We start from the raw sequence: 20,362 nt of genomic DNA, 5'->3' as shown, positions 1-20,362 counted from the left end.
AGTGTCTTTTACCTCTGGGGAATTCCCTGCCTCTCACCTCTCCCTGTTGGTGCCTCTTACACATCCCACCGTCAAGCCGAAGAGCCTCCCCCCTCCCCACAAACATGCTTCCTGCTTCTCCATCTCCATGAAAGTGTGTCCTTCCCTGCGCCTGAAATGCTCTCCTGACCATAGGTGGCCTCCCCCTTCCTTAAAAACTCAACCAGCATGTCACCTGCAATATGCCATTTCCCTGGAATGCCCCAGGACTGGCCCTGCTCCTCCTCCGACCTCTGGCATTGTCTCTGGGCCACCCTCACATGCGCAGGGGCTGCGGCGTGCTTCGTCTCCTTTCCTCCACTGAGCGGTTGGAGCAGAGGGACCAGCCTCACCTGCTCCGTGTCCTTCAGGCCCCAGCACCTTCATGTCAATTGAGCAAGCAATGGAGGACATGAAAGAGCTCGAGCCTGGGCGTCAGGGGACCCAGACTCCAGACTCTGTTGCTCAGTGACTAGGTAGCTAGTGAGTTCACTCAGCAGCCCCAGGCCTTGCTGACTTGGATTCCTGCCCTGTAGAATGAGACAGGTTGAGATCTCTCATCTCCCTTCTGGCACTGGCCTTCTGTGATCTAAGTATATTCACTGTGCACCTGCTGGGTCCCCAGCTTGTGTTACAAAAGATGATCCCCCTCATGCCCCACAGTCCCCATCCAGTGCAACTCGCAGTCTCCTGGTTGGGTTCTCAAGACAGAGGAGGAGGAAAGAGAAGCAGATACAAGGGTTAGGAGGGCAAAGCTGGAGCTTCTGGCTCCTGGGACCACAGCACTCAACAGTGTGCAAACTCGTGTGTTCGTGTGCATGCTGTGTGTGTGCATGTGTGTGGATATGTGTGTGCATGTGCATATGCATGTGTGTGCAAGTGTGTGCGTGTGCATGTGTGTGTGCAAGTGTGTGTGCATGCTTTTGTGTCCGTGGGTGCATGAATGTGTGCGTCCGTGTGTGTATGTAAGTGTGTGTGCATGAGCATCTGTTTGGTTTTGCCGTCTGTGATGACACAGCAGCACCAAGGTGGCAGTCTGCGTGCACAGCAAAGACGTACATCTTGATAAGCCGCCTGCCAGCCTGGCCTTATTGAGGCTCTTTGTTACGTTGTCTGCCAGTGGAGCTGAGCTGAGATCTTACAGGAAAGCTGCTTTGGAGGAAGGCACAAGATCCATGTGGAGAGGTAGCCCAGAGAGGGAAGGCAGGAGAAAGCCCAGAGAGGGAGGGCAGGAGGGAAGGAAGGGGTCCAGGCCAGCTGGGGCAGGAGGAAGGGTCTGAGATTTGTCCTCCTCTTTCAGGTCATGGCAAGTCCCCTGGGGACCAAGGTTGGGGTCTAAACCAGGGCCCGCCATGCACAGGCATGAGGGAAGTTCTCCTGATAACTCCCGGGAAAGCCTTGCATTCCCTCAGGCCCTTTGCCTGAATTTTTCTTCACTGGAAGGTGTGAGCTTGTCTGCAAACATAATATCATGAGGTGCTGTCTCCTGCACACAGTGGGCTAGCAGGAGATGACGGGAGGCAGGGCAGCCCTCCCCCTAAGTGGCCACTCACCCGCACGAGCAGAGCAGGGCCTGGGGGAGAAGACTCAGTTCCCTGGGTGTCTAGAGTAGAAAAGCATGACTTGGGTTGCGGGACAGGAGTTGGCAGAAGGATTCAATACGACGAAGGCCAAGGGGTGCAGGCGGCTGGGCCTGGCAGACCACCATTGGCTCGCTGGTAAATAGATCTCCATGCCTCACCGCCTTTCCTCCCAGCACCGCATCTTGTCTTCAGTATCTTACAGTTCCTGCCATGAGGAAGTTTTCTTTGTGTCTCACTTAAGTCCCCATTTCTTAGTGGATGGCCTCCTGGGTCTTCAAGGGACAGAGAGCACAGCTAAACCTCAAGCTCAGGATCTCAAGTTCAGGGACAGTGAGAGGGCACAGCAAAGTGGAGAGGAAGGAGGTCAGCAAGCTTCCGAAGCTTGGAGGGAAGCGACAGTGAGATCTGGTAGAATTCTGCTTCCCTGTCAAGTGGCTGGCTCTAATCGAATTTGCTCACTTAACTCAAGAAAAATTTGTACCTATCACACTGTGATAGGTAGAGTTCTAGTTGCTGGGGGTCAGAACTCAATCCCCTGCCTGTTATTAGCCCCAGACAGACAATAAATGAGACCACAAATCAATGAACAAATCATGCCACTTAGAAAATTTAAAAAGCAATGAGACAGAGAGCGAAAGGTGAGGGAGGCGGAACCTGCTTTATCTCGGGAGGCCAGGGACAGCCACTCTAGATGATGCTGGGCTGAGACCTGATCGTGGGAAGGAGCCAGCCATGTAAAGTTCTAGGGGAAGAGCATTCTAGGAGGTGAGAACAGCTGGCACAAATCCTCTGGGGAATGAGCTTAACAGGCTTGAGAGGTGACGTGTTTCTGGTTGAAATCAGAGAATTCAGCAGAGCCAGTTCATGTGGCCTTCTTACAAGTTTAGATGTTGTTTTAAGAGTCATTGGGGCTGGGCACAGTGGCTCATGCTTGCAGTCCTAGCACTTTGGGAAGCTGAGGCGGGTGGATCACTTGAGGTCAGGAGTTCGAGACCAGTCTGGCCAACATGGTAAAACCCCATCTCTACTAAAAATACAAAAATTAGCCATGCATGGTGGCATACACCTATAATCCCAGCTACCTGGAAGGCTGAGGCAGAAGAATCACTTGAACCCAGGAGGCAGAGGTTGCAATGAGCTGAGACTGTGCCACTGCACTCCAGCCTGGGTGACAGATCAAGACTACATCTCAAAAAACAAAACAAACAAAACAGATCAATGAGAAGACATTGGAGGGTTTTAAGCCAGGAAGTGGTGTGATTTGATCTTCAGAAAGACCACTCTTGTGGCTATGTGGAGAACAGATCATAGAGAGGCAGCCTGGAAGGCAAGGGGGCAGCTCAGGGGAGCTTGCATTAATCTAAGTGACAGCAGTGTTGGCTTGGCCAACGGTGATAACCGTGGAGATGGAGGGAAATGGACAAATTTATGAAGTTTTGGAACTAAGGTGTGCAGATCTTGGATGGGAGGAGGAAAAACGATAGCAATCCACTAGAATATGCATCCTGAAATGGAAAAGGCTTGAGGAGGGTCAGGTTTGGGGGAGAACATGTCGAGTTCAAAGTGCCCAAGTGGAGATGACATGCCAATAGGTAGTAGGAATGCCCTATGTTTTGCAAAGGACACCCAGGGGCAAAAGACACACAGCTTGCCTTGGAGGAGCCTGGGATGGAACCTAGTGAGGGAGAACCTGCTCTGTGTCCTGCTCCCCCCATTTCTGCCCAAGGAGCCTCAAAACTTACACCCCCACCCTCTCCAGATGCCCCATGTTAGAATCATGGAATTTATTCCAGCTCAAAAATCTCATGATGCTATGCAACTTGACACTGAGCCATCAAATGGAAAGGCAGAGTCTTATTCTAGGAATAATGAGAGACCTCTTTGACCCTGGAGGCGAAGGACAGGATGAAGGAAGCCTTCTTAAATCCCGAAGAGTTGGTCATTCTGAGCACTAGCCTGTTTCACCTCTGATGATCCTCTTTGAGTCAGCCTTTTCCTACAGGTGAAAGAAGTCTGTCTAAAATGAATATGTAGGGTGGTCTTATAAGGAAAAAGAAGGAGAGGAGACTGACGGGTCCCTGTAGCCTAAGAGGGGCAGATGAGCAGGAAGAGGAGTGTGGCCCACGCTGGGCCCCCGAGCACGCCTCACCTGCAGCTGTGTGCTGTGATGGGGGCTCTCATCTTTGTCATGAGCCAACAGATGGGTCACCTGTCCCCTTCCAGCCCACTCCTTTCAGTTACCTGGACTTCGAAGCAACAAAGATGCCCCCAAAGAAGTCAAATGTTCCTATATTGTAGGACCTGTTCAAGAAGGCCAGCCAGCCAGAGTACCACCCCAGGGTTGCCGAGAGACTCCCAGGCCGGGAGGGGCCTCTCAGGGCCTTAGTTTCTTCATCTGCAAACTCGGATTAGCTCTAGAACAACACTGTCTAATATGGTGGCCAGCAATCATACATGGCTATTTAATTTTAACTTAATTAAAATTAATTTTTTTTTTAAATTCAGGTCCTCAGGCTTGCTAGTCACATTCCAAGTTCTTGTTAGCCACGTGTGGCTATTGGCTACTGTTTAGGACAGCACAGATGTAGGTCATCTTCATCATCTTAGAAGGTGCAATCGGCGAGGCTTTGGGACAGGCGTTTCCTGAATTTGGTGCCTGGACTAGCAGCATAGGCAACCCCTGGGAACACTTCAGAAATTCTCAGGCCTCACCCCGGACTCCCTGAAGGAGAAACTCTGGGGGTGGGTTCTAACCAGCTTTCCAGGCGATTCTGGTGCACGCTGGAGTTTAGAAACCAAGGCTCTTGTCTAGAGTAACAGCCTCTCACATTATCTCACTGGAGCCTCAACAATCTTAGGCTCCTTCTGCCCTCCTAGGGAAGTCAAACCGTGACTCATCTTGCAGCTGAGGAGACAAAATTCAAAGATCACAACCCTGGAAAATGCAGGGCTGGACCTCTGGCCCTTGACCCTTCCCTGCTGTTATTTGCTTCCCCCCATCAAATTTCTCTAAGATCATTCCAGATTGATAAAACGAAAACACAGTGCTGTAACTCTGTGCTATACTGGAACTCCCCCCAACTGGGTACTCGAGAAATGAGAATAATTGTGACGGAGACAATGGTTAAGAACCCACATCCGTTCACATTTCACAGATGAGGAAACCGAAGCCTGAGTAGAGAGTGGCTTGCCCGTGCCCACCGCTCTTTCCCAACCATCAGGACTCAGTCCAGGTCCAGAGAGAAGTCAGGTCCAGAGAGAAGACAGGTAAAGAGAGGAGGCAGGTGCAGAGAGGAGGCAGGTGTGGAGATAGACAGGCCCAGGTTGCAGTCCTGCTTCTGTTATTAACAAGCTGGTGACTTGGGCAAGCCGTGTGACTCTGAAAAGCCTCCATGTCTTCAGCTTGGAAAGTCAGAATAATAATAAGACTGGCCTGCTGTGGGATTCAGTACACTCATGCATGTGAGGTGCCGGGCGCGTTCTAAGCACCCAGTGCAGTTTTCGTATTATTATAGCAGACACTAGGAAGCTGGCCTAGTTTTGAAATTCTCCTTTTCAGTATAACCCACCTTTTCTTTCTATTCATTGGCCCCAAGTTTTCCTGGAGCCTTTGTCCCAGATTTCTCTTGGTATGTGAGCACCCGCTTGGGTTCTCCAAGCCTTTCGGGAAGCAGAAAGGCAGCGTGGCCCTTGGAAGCAGAGGCATCAAAAGAGAACTATTTGCCAGGCGGCGGTGCCTGCGGTTTCCTGGAACCCGCCTGCAGCCCTGGGCAAATCCGATCCTGACTTTGAGCAGGAAAAGAGCCTCCTTACGAAGTGGGGAAGATCCTGAGCAGGCAGTGGGTGTAAAAGAGGTGGTTACACCAGGTTGAGATCCAAGGAGTCCATGAGTTGCTAGTGCAATGGCCCTGAATTCCAGCCTCAGGGCACCACTCTTGGTCACATGATTTGGTCAAATGGGTGGGTCTCTCTGGCCTCTGTATTCCCATCTCTGGGAAAGGGGAGACTAAGTGGTCCTTGAGTTCCCAGAGATTGGGGATGAATCTGCCCTCATTGTTCTCTGGAATGGGAGTCTTGTCGCTGCTGAGCACTTTCTGGTGCTGTTCTTCGAGTGGGGACAAGAGAGGCTGCTGTCTCTCTTCTTCCTCCCCCCTCCCACTCCCCAGAAATCTCAATTTGCACTCTGCCCTCTGACTCAGTCCTCCCATCCGCTGCTGTCTCTCTCCTCAGTTCCTGCTGAAGCACCTCCTCTCTTTAACTCGAATCTATTTTTTTCTCTCCCCGTCTCTTCCCTGGCCTTGCCCTCCCTCTTCCTGCCCTGTAGCGGTGGGTGTCCAAATGAAGCTGGAATTCCTCCAGCGCAAATTCTGGGTGGCAACGCAGCAGGTAGGTGTGATGTTGGGCCAGGTCTGGGCTGGGGACTCCCCACGCTTTCCGGGTGTGAGAACTCCCCGCACCCCACAGGATGCTCCACCTGCCTTGAGGCCTCTGGATGCTCTCCCGGCCCCTCCTGTTCTCAGCCCCTCAGCTCCCCAGCCTGCAGGCCGAGCCTCAGCCCTGGTCTACAGCCCCTCCAGGCCCAGTGGCAAGGGGCAAGACCCAGCATCGACCCCTCTCACCACCCCAAAGCCACTGGCACGCCTCCCACTGCAGAGGGACAGCTGCCCGCTCCACCATCCAGGGTCCAGGGTCCAGGGTCCAGGGTCCGGGATCCAGGCCCTGATGGCTGGCAAGAGACACCAGAGAAAACAGCGGCTTCTGGCTGAGAACTCCCAGCTCTGCCTGCCCCGTCCCGTTCTACTGGCTCCTTCCCCTCTGCTTCCCCAGAGCCCCCAGGTCCCTCTGGCTTCTGAGCTGCCCCCACCATCTCCCACAAGCTCCTCCAGCCCCAATCTCCCACAACGCCGGGCCCCTCGGCTCCTTTCACTTGCTGCTGTGGCCTGGCTTTGGGCAAGTGCAGGGAGCCCAAGAGGAAAGCAGGAGGGACAGAGGGCAGGGGCCTGGGGGGACCCACTACCTCACCAGACGGCCAGCGCAGAAGCCCCGCAGAGCCCATAAGCCACCTCCCCACACCAGCCATGAGGCCTGGGGCTACCTGGGCCACTCCACCAGCTAGGGCCTGCAGCATTCAGCACCCACAGGTCACATAACACACGCATACCACACACACCACACTCGTGTGTCCTCCACATACAGATACACACCCACACATGGACACACACATGCACACACCTCATACACGTGCTGTCCACATATGACACACACATCCCACACCCACACACGTGCCTTCTGCATGCAGATGCACACCCAGTGCACACACTGCAAATGTACCACACATGGTATTCCCACTCACGTGCGCCATCTCCACTACACGGATGCAGGTGTCACATTCAGTCTCTCTTCTTCCTTCCAGTGCAGCACTGGGGACATGCCGTGCACACAGAGCTGCGAGGACAGTGTAAGTTCTGCCCGTGTGAGGAGGGTGGAGGAGGGGAGCCATGGCCCTCCATCCGGTCCTCCTGGAGAGCCAGCTTCCTTCTCCCAAATGCCCTCCTTCCCTGCAGCGAAGGTTCCCACGCTGCCTTCCAGAGCTGTAGGGACGGGCGGAGGAGCCGGGCTGGGTGAGGGCCCTGGCCTTAACCTCCCTTCTGGGTCTCCTCCCAGGATCTGGACTGCTTCGTGGTCGACAACAACGGGTTCATTCTGATCTCCGAGAGGTCCCAAGAGGTAAGTCACTGGGGATGTAGAATGGGGGGAGAGGGCGGCGGGAGGGCTGGAGACATCCCGCAGCCACGCCAGCCACGGCCCCAGGAGGGAGCCCTGCGCGAGGCCAGTGCAGCTAACAGGCTGAAGAAAAGGTGTTCTGGAAGCCAAAGTCAACATAGCAAGATGGCAGAATTTGGAGCACTTTTCAACTCAGAGGTCAGAGAAAATATTACTTCTTTGTTTTATCTGACACTAGCCTGGCCTCCTCGCATGGCTGGTAGGAGCCACTCAGTAACCCCATCTCGGGGCCCTGCCTGGCCATACTGGCCCAGCCTCACGCCAGGCCTCCTCCCAGGGGTCCAAGCACACCCACTCATCAGGTCACCCCCCACCCACTCCTGCTTTTCTACCATCGTGGGGCCCAGAAGGCGTGGCTTCCCCACTCATGTTCTTGTCCTGTCTGGACCTTACAGAAAAGTATATTCTCGCCCATCACGCCTGGCCTTCGGTGTGCCAGGGAGAAATGGGGGACAGACACAAAGCATTCGCACCTGAATGCCTGGTTTGCACATTCTAATCTTCCCCCACTCCCACCGCCCCTGCCGGGTGTGGGCATCTCTCTGAATGCAGCATGCGCTCAGAAAGGCAAAAGAGAAAGTATAATAATAATTTTATACTTGCTGGGCTCCAAAAGGGACCTCAAAATGGATTATTTCTTTAGCCAGGAATCAAACTGAGAAAGAAGCCCATTCAAACCTCAAGCAAATCTAGATATATTCACCAGATGTATTTCCTTCAAGCATGGCAGAAGCATCAGAACAGCCTCCCATCTGAGCCTCGGGGGAAGGGGCATAGTATTTGGTTCTATGTGAGCTTTGCCACTAGTTAGACATGTGATGCGGGCAAGCGACTTTCATTAGCTGTGCCTCGCTGGGGGCTGGACTACACAGTGTCTAAGCCAACCCCAGCTGAAGGCTCTAAGTGCCTGGGATGAGGAGGCTGATGCAGAGGTCGTGGCCAAGGCTGCCTCCACGCATCGCAGGGCTGTGGTCTGGCTTGAGCGGGTGTGGCTTAAGATCCAAAGCAGTTGTCAGAACAGGGAACCAGAGCCCGGTGTCGGAAGGAGACTTGGGAAAGAGGGCAAGTGAGGACAAAGGGACACGAGTGGATCAGGAAATCTAACTCCTTGGGGTAGTGTTTAAACGACCCACTTAACGTGCAGCAGTTTTCAGCCACAGGAATAGAGAACCCAAAGACAGTGTCATTCAACTTCCTCTTGGTAGGAGTCAGGGTGAGGCTCTGCAGGACTCAGCTCATTGTTCATCGTGGCCAGCTGGGTGCCTGCCTCTGGTTTCCCCCTCCTCTCTTTCATGCCCTCTTTTGGCCATTTCACTCCTCTCCAGACAGAGCACCAGGCCTTTGTAGTTTTCAGTTGTTCTGGGAGAAACCGGTGATGACAGGAGTTGAACCATGATTGGTGTGAGGCTCTGGGATTACCTGGTGCCCCCTCTTTTGTGTTCCAATCCCTCCCGCCCTGGATAACTGAGACTGATCACTTCCCCAGGCCTCCCGAGGTGTTGGCTTTCAAGGGCCAGAGCATGGGCTTGGGCATCCCAGAGAGAGCTTGGATCCTGGACACTGGGATGGGAGTTGGCAGAACAGAGGGAGAGGATGGCCAGGCCTGAGGGTGAGCTCTAGAGCAGGGGTAGGCGAGCATTTCCTAAAGGGGCAGATGCACATTTTGGTTTTGAGCTTCACGAGACTCAGCCCTGCTATGGCAGCAAGAAAGCCATCATGGGTGATCTGTGAGCAAACGCACATGGTGCTGCTCCAGTAAAACCTTTGAATACTGACATGTGAATTTCATATAAATTTCATGTGTCATGAGATGTTACCAGTCTTTTGACATTTTTTCCCCAACCGCTTGAAAATGGAAAAGCCAGTCTTAGATCAAGATCCCACATGAATCAAGAATGAGCCAGGCTTGGCCCGCGGGCTGCAGTTGCCAGCCCCTGCTCCAGAGGCAGCCGGACAACCATGCAGGGAGCTGGCCCTGGAGGGGAACCACGCCAGCCTTGAGAGAAGCTGGCAGGCACGTGGCATCTCAAGATAGGAACCCTGGGGGGCCTCTCATAACCCACTGGGCTGCTTTGGTCCTATTCTGTCCAGACCACATTTGCTCACGTCTTCAGATTGTAAGAAAATCACTGAGAACAACTTTGGATAAGATGTGGTAGCAATTACTCAGAGATTTGTATTAGGTAACGTATTTGTTTACTTAACTCATTCACCCCCATTTCCTATTACGTTTTTACCCTGTACGTGGTTTTATGTGCCGTTCCAAATCCTCTGTGAAAAGAAGCTGGGCAGCAACAAACTGAACTTCTAGAAACTCCTGCCAGAGCCCCTGCTCCCACCACATTTGGCTCACCCTTGCTCCCCGAACAGCAACGCCATAGAAGTAAGGAGGGCCCCCCACATCATCTGCTGGGACCTTATTAGTCTCACTTCACACAGGAGGGGAAAATGAGGCCCTGCAAGGTTAGGGCATTAACCCAAAAACTCACAGCCACAGAAAAGCCAGACTTCAAACCCAGAAAGCCAAGTGAAGAGCAGCAAAAAAGAGGGGGAAGAAGATTCTAGAAAAGACCTCTTGGAAGGGAAACTGAGTGGGGAGAACACTGGTCTTGATGGGACCTGAGCATTTGCAGGGCACGGTTCTTGACCCCAGCTAGATTGGCCTTCTCTGGTGGGTGTGGAGGCTGCAAGTCCCGGCCCCCTGTGTGACATTCCTGGCCCTGAGCCCCACGCAGGTCACTCTGTCACCACTCAAGGTGGAGTTCATTCACTTGCTGCACTCAGCTGAGTCTCATGGAATTAGGACCAATGCCTCTAGGACCTGAAAGGCAAGGCCCAGGAATTCCAACCCTGAGTTAAGCTCTGGGCTAGTGTCAAGGCCCTGGGGGTCATGGCACCGTGATGGGGCTCACTTCCTCTTTCCTCACCCGGGACAGCTCTGACCCTGCAGCCTGAGCTGTGTTGGGTTATGGGAAGGCACCAGGCTGGAGACCCCACCTGGCGTGGTACCTGGCACACAGCAGACACTCGATAACTATGTGGAAAACCGAACTGGCCTGGAAGTAGCAGGCGCTGGACTAGAAAGCAAGTGGAAGACAGGGTGGCGGAGGGTCTGGGGCTAATGCCACTTGTTCAGCTGTCCAACCCTCTGTCCGTCCATCTGTTTTGCTGCTTTTTAAAAACTCATTCATTTGACAACTCTGTAGCAGTTATCTATTGCTGCATAACAAATTATCACAAAAGTAGTGGCTTACGACCACAAGACTTAAAATCTGGCTGTTTCTGTGGGTAAGGATCTGGGTACAGCTGGCTCAGGGTCTTGCACAAGGCAATAGCATCCAGGTCCCCAGGGCTGCTGTCATTTCCAGGCCTGATGGAGAAGGATCTGCATCCGGCCACACTCACGTGGTCGTTGGCAGCATTCAGATCCTCCAGGGCTGTGAGGCTGAAGCCTCCTCTCCCACGGCAGGCAGCTTCCATCATCAGACTGACCAAGGCAAGGTGGAAGTCACAGTCTTTTGAAATCTGATTTCAGAAGTGACACCCCACCACTTTTACCATATTCTGCTTGCTAGAAACAAGTTACTGTGTCCAATCTACACTCAAGAGGAGGGGCTTACACAAGGGCAGGACTCCCAGGAGGCCGGGATCGTTGTGAACCTCTTCAGAGTCTGCCCACCACCAACTCCCAATGGCCGACCCAAACCTGCCCCTCTCTCCCAAACACACAAGTGCCATCGAAGGCCACAGGGCTGGCTCCCCACCTCATTCACTCCTCACTGCGCCTCCCTGCTTATCTGTAGGCCTTCAGTGTGGCTGAAGGGCAGAAGCCCCAGCATCTGGGAGCTGGTTAGGGATGCAGATTTGCCAGGGTCCCATCCCAGACCTAGGGACTCAGACACTCTGGGGCTGGCAGTCTGCTTGAGGGAGCCCTCCAGGTGACTGAGTGCATGGAGGGGGACTCAGACGCTCTGGGGCTGGCAATCTGCTTGAGGGAGGCCTCCAGGTGACTGAGTGCATGGTGGGTTCTGAACCCTGCCCAGGCCTCCTGGCTGCGGAGGGTCTGGATACACTTGAGCCAGCTGCTATCACTTTCCTGACTAAGCAAATGTGCCAAAAGTTTCCAGCGACTCTTTGTCCCTGCCAGGGTTCACCCAAGGGCCTGGAGAGAGGGGCCTGTTGAGCTGCAGACTCAAAGATTCTTCCCAAAGTCCTTCCACGCCCTCCCGCACCCAAGGCCCTCCTCCCTGTAGTCAGTGAGCGGGGAAACCGCAAGGGCCCCATCTGCAGCCAGCCTGAGGGAGCAGCCGCTGGGCTCTCCTCGCGCTGGTGGTGCTCCAAGCCTGCTGATTAGACATTTGGCCTCTCTTCCAGGGCAGGGCTCATTCTTTTTTTTTTTTTCTTTTTTGTAAAATTTAATTTTATTTATTTATTTTTATTTTTTTAAAAAGACGGGGTTTCACCATGTTGGTCAGGCCGGTCTTGAACTCCCGACCTCAGGTGATCTACCCGCCTTGGCCTCCAAAGTGCTTGGATTACAGGCGTGAGCCACCACACCCAGCCAGGGCTCATTCTTATAATAAAGAGCTAGGGATGCCAAGATTGCAACCCTCGACATGGGGCCTAGAAAGAGAAGCAGACAGCTGGGGACAGACAGTGACAGCAGCTCTGTGGAGCTTTGTAATATTTATAGTGGATCTGTCACCCTGAATCTGAGGACTCCGATTCCTGTCATTTGCTTCTGGGCAGCACCCACCCATGGGAGCTTCAAAATGAACCTCCAAGGGGCACAACTGCAGCCTAGAAAATCGGAGGCACCATCCCAGCACCTTCCCCTGAGGGGCCTGGATCTCTCAGAGCACAGCACCCTGCTCCCTCCGCATCCCAGCCCAGTAAGCCGGGACCAGGCAGGCACTCAGAGCAGGGTGCCCCCTTCTGTCCTCAGGTGTCAGGTCTGGGCCTCCGCTCCTGTTTCTCTGAATCCCTCTCACCTTCCCTGACCCCTGCGACTCGCCCAGCCCAGGCTCTTCATCTTCCAAGTCAGGCTCCCAGCCTAGCACATGTTCCCGTCCTCTACACTCTGGGCAGCCTGCCTCTGCCATCTTCTGGGGCACCCCATGCCCTGGCAGCAGTGCTCCCTCTGCCTTCCTGGCATCCCAAATGACCCTGCTCCACCGGGTCGACCCGGAATAAAATTAATCCTGTGGTGGTCAGAGGCAGGCTCTTCAGGCGGCTTTCGCAGGAGTGCAGTGCTGCCCCACCCCCAGCCCCTCCTCCACATCCCTCCCAGGCACCCCTTAGGAGACTGCAGCCTGGGGGACAGAGGAGCAGGCGAGGCTGCACAAGCCAGGAGCAGAGGAAAGGAAACTGATCCCCACACGAGCCAGGCACAGGGACTTGAGTGTCCACACCCCTTAGGAGGATGAGCTCCCAACTTCAGAGGAGAAACCAGGGCTGCCCCTAGGTAAGGAGGCCATGGGACATTTACTCTATCTGTCACGAGACTCAAGATCACCCCTTTTCTCTGGGCACAGCCTCCCACAGCCTTGCAAATTACTCCAGGCCGGTGAGGGACTGCCCAACCTCTCGTCACTTGCTCCCCATCTGCTTCCCCTGCAGGCTCCTGGGTGGTGCTCACAGGACCTGCCTCCCCGCAGCCTCCCTGCAGACTCGAAGGCCGGGCAGGGGGTTCTCGACCCTTCTGACCCAGCCCGAGTTCAGGCGGCCCATGGGCCACTGCTTATTTGTGAATTGTCCCCGTGAAAAGGGGACCCGGGCCGTCAGGCCCCTGCATCGTGCTGTGCTTTCGCTGCCACTCCACGGGCGGTCTGGGGCTCCTAAATCCACAAGGCATCCCACGTCGACGTTTGGACCTTGGCTTTGCAGGTTCAGGGACTCGATTTGAGCCAGGGATTTGCCGTGACAAAGTTCAAAACAAACTATCAGCCAGGAATTGTGTTCTGCTGCCAGAAGAGTCTCCACTACAGTGGCTTAAACAACTAAAGGTGTATTCTCTCATAAAGGAATGGATGGAGGCAGCCTGGGCCCGGCCTGGCCCCATCCGCACGGTCTCAGCAGAGCTGGAGGGGACCCTGTCCAGAGCACAAGGGCAAAGCTGGCAGCAGGCAGGTCTTGGGCCCGCTTGCCGGAAGTCCCGCCCCACGGCTCTGCTCGCATTCCATTGGCCACTCCTTGCCGCAGGGCCTACTGGGAAATGTAGTCTTTTCCCTGAGCACATGGCTGCCATAATTAAAGTCAGGCTGCCTAATTAAAGAAGACGGAGAGAATGGATATTTTCTGCCAGAGTGACAAATCCTAGAAAAATCAAGTTATTTATTTACGAAGGGGGATACATTTTTCTAGTGTTCAGGATACACATCCTTGCTCTCAGGGACCTTTCTTCTCAGAATCAAGTGTCTAAACAACAGGATAGTTGGTGAATAAGCCTGGAATTAGGAGGCAGAATGGGACAGGCTTGTAGGAATTAAAACCAGCCTTGTCAGAAGCCTTATCTCCACGCTGCTGCAGTTTCTCAGGGAGCAGAAGACTCAGGTCATTCATTTCCTCACACATTCCTTCAGCATATATGCATGGAATAATAACTGTGAACGGGACATGGTGTGGTGCTGTGGGACAGAGATGAATGTCTGTCCTCTAGAATTTTGCTGTCAGGTGACAGAGTGATGGAGGAAACAAACACACACACAGTAACTAAAATAGCAAAAAGTGAGCCCCAGCTGAGAGGGATCACTCTAGCCGGAGGCACCAGGGAGAGCTTTAGGGCTGCACCTTGAAGAACAGTCAGGACTTCAATGCCTTTTACATTCCCATGTGCTGTTCTGTCCCTGGAATGCCCTTGACCCTCCCTGCTGTCCCCCTGCTGTGTCCACTGCCTTCTTCCATGCAGCCTGCCAGGAGTTTGAGCTCCCATTCCTTTTCACCACTGTCAGAGGTGCTGGTTATCAGCTGGTCTTGTCTGAGCGTTCATGTGTTCCTGTCTGTCCATGCAAACTAGTCTGAAGCTCTTGATTGGTGCCCATTTCATTCATTTTTGCATCAGACTAACCTGGTGAGTGCCTTGTGAATAAAAGGTGTAATGAAATAGTTTTTGGTGGTCAGGGCATTCCAGGTGAGGAACTAGCAGAGTGTAGACAGACAAGACTGAGTACCTTTGTCTGCATCTGTTTCCCTCCTATTTACTTTTGTAGTTGACCTGTCCATTTTTAGATTTCAGTTTGCCATGTATTTTTAGTGGGTTGCATCCTCATGTTTTAATTTTATAAGTCAGCTATTTCCACTTATACAGGAAATACTGTAGGATGTAAGGACTATATTTTGTTACTTAATTCCAATTTGGAAAGTGATACTTCCTGACTTCATCCCAGATTCCTGGTGTGGGCGCATTTGGAGACCTGTGGCTCCGTATTGGCTGATTATAAGTCACAACATTATGAACCATGGGCATGGTCCTGGGGTTATTGTCCTGAAACGGGACCATCACCTCTTATTTGGAAGAGAACTTCTCTGATTGTTCATTGGGTGTCAGGAGTCATGCGTTCTAACTAGCCTTTGTCTGGAATAAATCTCTGTTCCCTTCAGAAGGCTTGCTGGCATCTACTTGGCTGCCAGGGCAGGCCCCAGGTGGACACCCAGACAATGCCTGGTTTTCCTTGAGGTTGGCCATGTCCATGTGCCCAAGCTCCTGTGCCAGCCTTGCATTTCTTTTTATTGGTAGTTTTCATACATGTCATTCATTTTGGGCCCAGGCAGCTAGAAAGCTCTCCATGAAGAACCTGACATGGCCATCAGCACATCACCCACCTCCCTTCCCTGCCAAAATTCCACACTAACTGAGTATGTCCAGGTACCAAGACACTTTGGGGAATTCAGAGATAGTAAGACATGGTCCTGTCCTCATATAGTTTTCAACCAAGTATCTTATCAGGCAGAGTGAGACGAGGACTGCATGGCGTGCAGGCCACAGGCTGTCAGCCTGCAGAGGAGGGCCTCATTCTGGCTGGAAAAGTTAGAATCGAAAGACTTTCCAGGAATGGTGAGGATAAAAGTTCCTTGGCATGAGGACAGAGAAAGGTAATCAGGGCAGGGAGAACAGCCAAGCTAGAGCCCAGACCTCTCCTCATAACGATGGCTGCCATTTTTCAAGTATTTACTGGGAGACACATCTTTAAGGGCACACGTTATCCCCAGTCTTTAAGAAAGCCTACATTCAAGTCAAAATTCAACACCAAGCCCAAGCTCTGCCACCCTGCCACGCTGAGAAACAGCAGAGTCAAGAGGCTAGGGCAAGTACAGAGGCCATGAGAGGTGGCAGAGCAGAGGACCTGAAGCCTTCCTCAGCCAGCTAGGGGGCCACTGCCTGGCACAGGGCACAGGAGCCACAAAACACTGGCTGATGTGCAATGAAAGGGGGGCCGGGGACAGGAGGGAAGGTCCTGTCTTATTTTTTTTAAATGAAGACAAGAGTGACCCATCCATGATGTGTTTGAGGAATATGACTCTGGCAGTGCCACAGGGACGAGGGGAGAGGTCACTTAGGAGGGTAGGTGGGTGAAGGAGAGAGGGTTAGTGATCCGGTTAGGCTGTTGTCGTGGAGGGGACAAATGACCCATCCACAGGGTACACTGATTGTGAGAGGTGACAGAGGGACATCAAAAGCGACAGCAGTGCTCCCACACTGGGAGGATGCGGATACTGGTGTGCATGAGACAGGCACTGCTGCTTTTGACCTTGACCTGCAGAAACGTGTTTTATATCTGACCCAACACACACACACACACACACACACACACAGCATATACAACAAATCCAATTTCACAAAACATTCTTTAACCTTGCTGCAAGTGATTCACACAGAATTGTTCCAAGGAATTGTATGCCATTCTTTAAAAATCATATTGTAACCTCTAGGTTGGTCTCATAGCCAGCTAGCAGATAACTGTCTCCAGTTTAGAAAGCACCAGGCTGGAGGGTAAGGAGCCAGGATTGGAGAGGGCGTGGGTGGAAGGTTCAGCTGGATTATGCTGAGAGGCATCTAGAGGGAAAGCTCAGCTGGCCCCAAAAGCCTCGACCAGAACTGATAGTAGTGCTGGGCTCAGAAGCCTTCATCCTGCTGTGCCTCTTTCCCTCTCTCTCTCTCTGCTCTCCCTCTCTTACAGATGGGAAGATTTCTTGGGGAGGTGGATGGTGCTGTCATGACCCAGCTGCTCAGCATGGGGGTGTTCAGCCAGTAAGTGGGGCACACTCCTCCCCAGTCCAAATAGACTCAGTAAGCCAACAGCTGACCCTAAGTGGTCCAGGCGGATCTTGGGATCCTGACGTCCAAAATGCACAGTGAGTGCCCCCAAAGAGCTCCAAAAGCAACCTTTATGGAGCCAGGGCATCCATGTGATATGGGGAGGGCATTAGGTCATGTGGGCACCCCTGGGAGGGACCACGCATCTCAGACCCTTGAGGGAAAACCGTCCAGCTCCAAGGGCAAGCCATTTGCTCTTCATTGCCTTTAAACCATTCCAAGCACAGAAATGTAATTTTCAGCATGAGCTGTCTTCGGATCTGCTGTCCTAGCTCAGGCGCCCTCAGGAATTGCAGTGAATGGACGCTCTGCTAGTAAACCCCCCTGAGGCAGGGGCAGGGTGGCGGGGGTGGCGTTGAACTCATCACAGCCTGCGTCTGATTTTCAGAGTGACCATGTATGACTACCAGGCCATGTGCAAACCCTCAAGTCACCACCACAGTGCAGCGCAGCCCCTGGTCAGCGTGAGTGTCACCCAGCCCTTCCCTCCACCAGCCAGCCAGTCCTCTGCCCTGTCCTGGAATGAGGTCACTGGTCCTTGTTCTTACTCACCTTGGGCGTCTAGCTCCAGGGCCCCACCTTGACCGTCTCCACCTTCTGCCCAGAGCCACTGCTCTGTCCCACTCGCAGGCAGGCCTGTGGGTCTCACTTTGGGGCTTCAAAGAGACTGCTCTGGGAGCTGTGACTTAACAGGGCCCCTGGTGGAGACAGAGAGAGCAGCCTGCCCCAGCCTCAGCCCCTGATGCTGCTGCTAGACCACCAGGGATCCTCAGCAGTGCAGCACCAGAATGAGGGTTTGACTCATCTCCTGAGGGGCATGTCCAACCCCACCCGAGATATCTGACATGCAGTAGGCATTTCCCTGCTAGCTCAGCTCTGCAGGGCAGATGGGAGGTAGGGGGATGGGGGGTGCTGGGCTGTGGGCCTGTGCTCTGCCGCACCCCCTCCCAGTGGCGGGGCAGCCCTCTGGTCTCTCTGAGGGTGGTGCTGGGGTGGGGGACACCCTTACCCTTGGACCTAGGTGTGAGCGCTGTGCACTCTGTCCTTCCCAGCCAATTTCTGCCTTCTTGACGGCGACCAGGTGGCTGCTGCAGGAGCTAATGCTGTGAGTGGGGTGGACGTGGGACTGGTGGAGGGCTGTATGCGAGGGTGGCTTAGGAGGGTGTCCTTGAGCAGGGGCTGCAAGGTCTCCAGGACAACCCACTTGCTCCCAGACCCCAGGGAAGGAGGGCACGGTCCCTGGACATCACCTCCTCCCTGCACGCTGCCCGTGGGAGGGAACTCACTGCTCACCCCAGAGCCCTCAGGCAGGGAAGAGGGTGTCTTGGAGGAGAAGGAATGGGCTGGGGGCCATCAGGGATACTCCAGCCCCTTGGGGATCCAAGAGGACTCCGAGATCTCCAAGATTCAGTCCTATGTCTGACAGGTTCCTGCTGGAGTGGAGCGTCTGGGGCTCCTGGTATGACAGAGGGGCCGAGGGTGAGTGCACGGAGCTGCAGGGCCATGTGCTGAAGAGCAGTAGCATTTTGGTCTCTCCCTGTGGGGTGGGTGTCGGTGGGGACAGGCGACCCTGAGTCATTGTTGTTCACATCTCATCCTGCGTGGCCTTCTCTCATCACCTCCCTCACTCCTGGCTCTGTGTGTGACATCATCTTGGGACACTGCCACTCCATGTGCCATCATCACCACCCCATGACATCCTGCCCTCATGTGCCACCATGCTTCTCCTGTGCCGTGTCCACTCTGTGCTGGGCTCACGTCCCGGCTAGCCAAAAGTGTCTTCCATCACTGTAAGTAGCCCCTCGGAGGCGACCCCTGCTGGTGGAGGGTTGGGGATGCAGCACGAGCCACAAAGAACCTGACCTCCATGACCCGTCCCAGGAATGGACCCCAAGCAGGGCTGAGCTCTCCCGGTTTAAAGCACCTTTCCTGGGGGTTGGGGGACTGGGGAGTCTAGCCCAGATCTCATCCCACATGAGGACAGTCAGGCCCCAGGAAAAATTAGAAACTCCAGCCTCCCCTTGGGTAAGAACATGTAAGATTCCAAGAGGAAGGGTGGTAGGGCCCGGCAGCCATGAGCCAGTATGAGTGAGCAGCCGCCAGCCCACCCCTTGGAGAAGCAAAGAGCGGCGCCCCCAGCCCAGGTGTCACCAGCCCTCAGCGGGACTCCTGGTTTCAGGGGCCCCAGGAAGCTCTCAGGAGGATTCCCCTCTGGGACCCTGTGTCTGAGGACACAGTCCCCAGAGGCAGTGACCATGAGAAGCCCCAACAAAAAGACTGGTGGCTCTGGCCACACGCGCAGGGTGGCGATGAGCCTGGTCTTTCAAAGCATTTATTCTCCAGGCACCTGGGTGCTCCGTGACCACAGGAGGCCATCTTGCCTCAGCGGGCTCTGCTCAGCTCCTCTGTGTTCATAGAACCTTTGCCATGGGGTTCCAGAACCTCCCACCACCTGGGCTGTCCCCAGCTTGTCCCATCTCTTCATCTCCGCTGTGGTCCCTCTCTGGCTTGCTCTTCCTTCCCTCCTGCTGGCCTTGGCCTCAGGCATCCACTGCCCCTGGGCTCAGAGCATTTCCGGCTGTGTCTCCAGAGTCCTTCGGGACTCACACCCTGATCAGCGGGGCTGCTCCGGGCGTTCGCAGTCCCTAGGTGTCAGTGAAGGAACCAGGAATGCTGTGTCACTTAGAAGCGGGTCCCTGCCCCCCTGCACAGGAACACAGGGCTCCACCCTGGAGGGGGACACTGCCCCCTCTGTCTCTCTCTGTCAGCAGCTGCATCTTGCAAAAGCTGAGGATGATCCCCCTCAATCTGCCTGCTCAGAATTTCTCTTCTCTGGGGCAGCTGTCCCCTGGGGCTTCTCCCCCTGGCCTGGCAGGCCTGGCAGGCCTGGCCTGTCCTACCCAGGTGTCAGTGTCCTCAGTGAAAGAGCACTGGACTTGGAGTCCCAGGCCAGGGTGTAGGAGCTGTGGCCCCTTCTACTGTGTGACCCTGGGGACACTATTCCACCCTTCCATTGTCAGGCAGGCTTTTGTACCCAGCCCTGGGGACAAAACCCACAACCCTGGCTGCCGTAGGCTTGCTCCTCTCAGTGAGGGCTTTCTGCATGCCAGCCGGTGACCGCTCTGGGTTTTGAGCTCTGGCTGGGGAGGAGACCCATGCTGTCCTGTAGGACTCTGTGTGAGCCTGGAAAGGTAGCTCACACCTGCCCCCTGCCTATAGGCCAGCCCTCTCCCTGCCGCAGCCAGGCCCTGAGAACAGAAAGGTCATGCAGAGAGCCTTGGGAAGAACAGGAGCGCTGGACACAGTCCCTGCCTGTGCTCGGCCTTGCTCTGCCATATGTCCACCTTGTGGGGGCTCCCGGCGGTAACGAACCTGGGTCCCCCAGAGCCTTTGGCTAAGTCCTCTGTCCATCCCTGTCCCAGGGAGCTAGGGCAAATCACACATACCCCAAGGAGCCCTGTGCCGGCGGCTGTGCCTTCTGGGCTTCAGCAGCCCCAGGCCTGGAGCCCACCTGCCTGGCTGCCCCTCGCCCCAGGCACTCAGGCTTGATGGGTGGAGTGTGGGCCTGGCAGGATCGCCCAGGGGCTGCATTGGGTCTGTCCATGGTGAAGGGAGGGGTGGTGGGCCTAAGTACCCCCAAGCCACTCCTTGGTGCCCCTACAGC

At 54.4% G+C, this 20,362-nt stretch overlaps 1 protein-coding gene across 4 annotated transcripts in view; it reads left to right on the top strand.

The window, feature by feature from the left end:
• Positions 1-20,362, top strand: part of CACNA2D4 (calcium voltage-gated channel auxiliary subunit alpha2delta 4) — a 130,121-nt gene that overhangs the window by 103,701 nt on the left and 6,058 nt on the right. For 2 of the 4 annotated variants that reach the window (XM_032254460.1, XM_032254457.1), the window contains 8 exons: positions 5,926-5,987; positions 7,015-7,059; positions 7,266-7,328; positions 16,562-16,632; positions 17,087-17,162; positions 17,751-17,803; positions 18,125-18,177; positions 18,468-18,488. In XM_032254460.1, the coding sequence (XP_032110351.1) occupies positions 5,926-5,987; positions 7,015-7,059; positions 7,266-7,328; positions 16,562-16,632; positions 17,087-17,162; positions 17,751-17,803; positions 18,125-18,177; positions 18,468-18,488 (444 nt within the window). The remainder of the gene's footprint in view (positions 1-5,925; positions 5,988-7,014; positions 7,060-7,265; positions 7,329-16,561; positions 16,633-17,086; positions 17,163-17,750; positions 17,804-18,124; positions 18,178-18,467; positions 18,489-20,362) is intronic. The other 2 variants (XM_032254459.1, XM_032254458.1) reach the window with 2 other exon arrangements.

The sequence above is a fragment of the Sapajus apella genome, unplaced genomic scaffold (genome assembly GCF_009761245.1).
Source record: "Sapajus apella isolate SASKATOON/1434 unplaced genomic scaffold, GSC_monkey_1.0 scaffold86, whole genome shotgun sequence".
Taxonomy (NCBI): Eukaryota; Metazoa; Chordata; class Mammalia; order Primates; family Cebidae; genus Sapajus; species Sapajus apella.
Note: the sequence above shows the minus strand (reverse complement) of the source record. Positions and strands in the feature narration are given on the sequence as shown.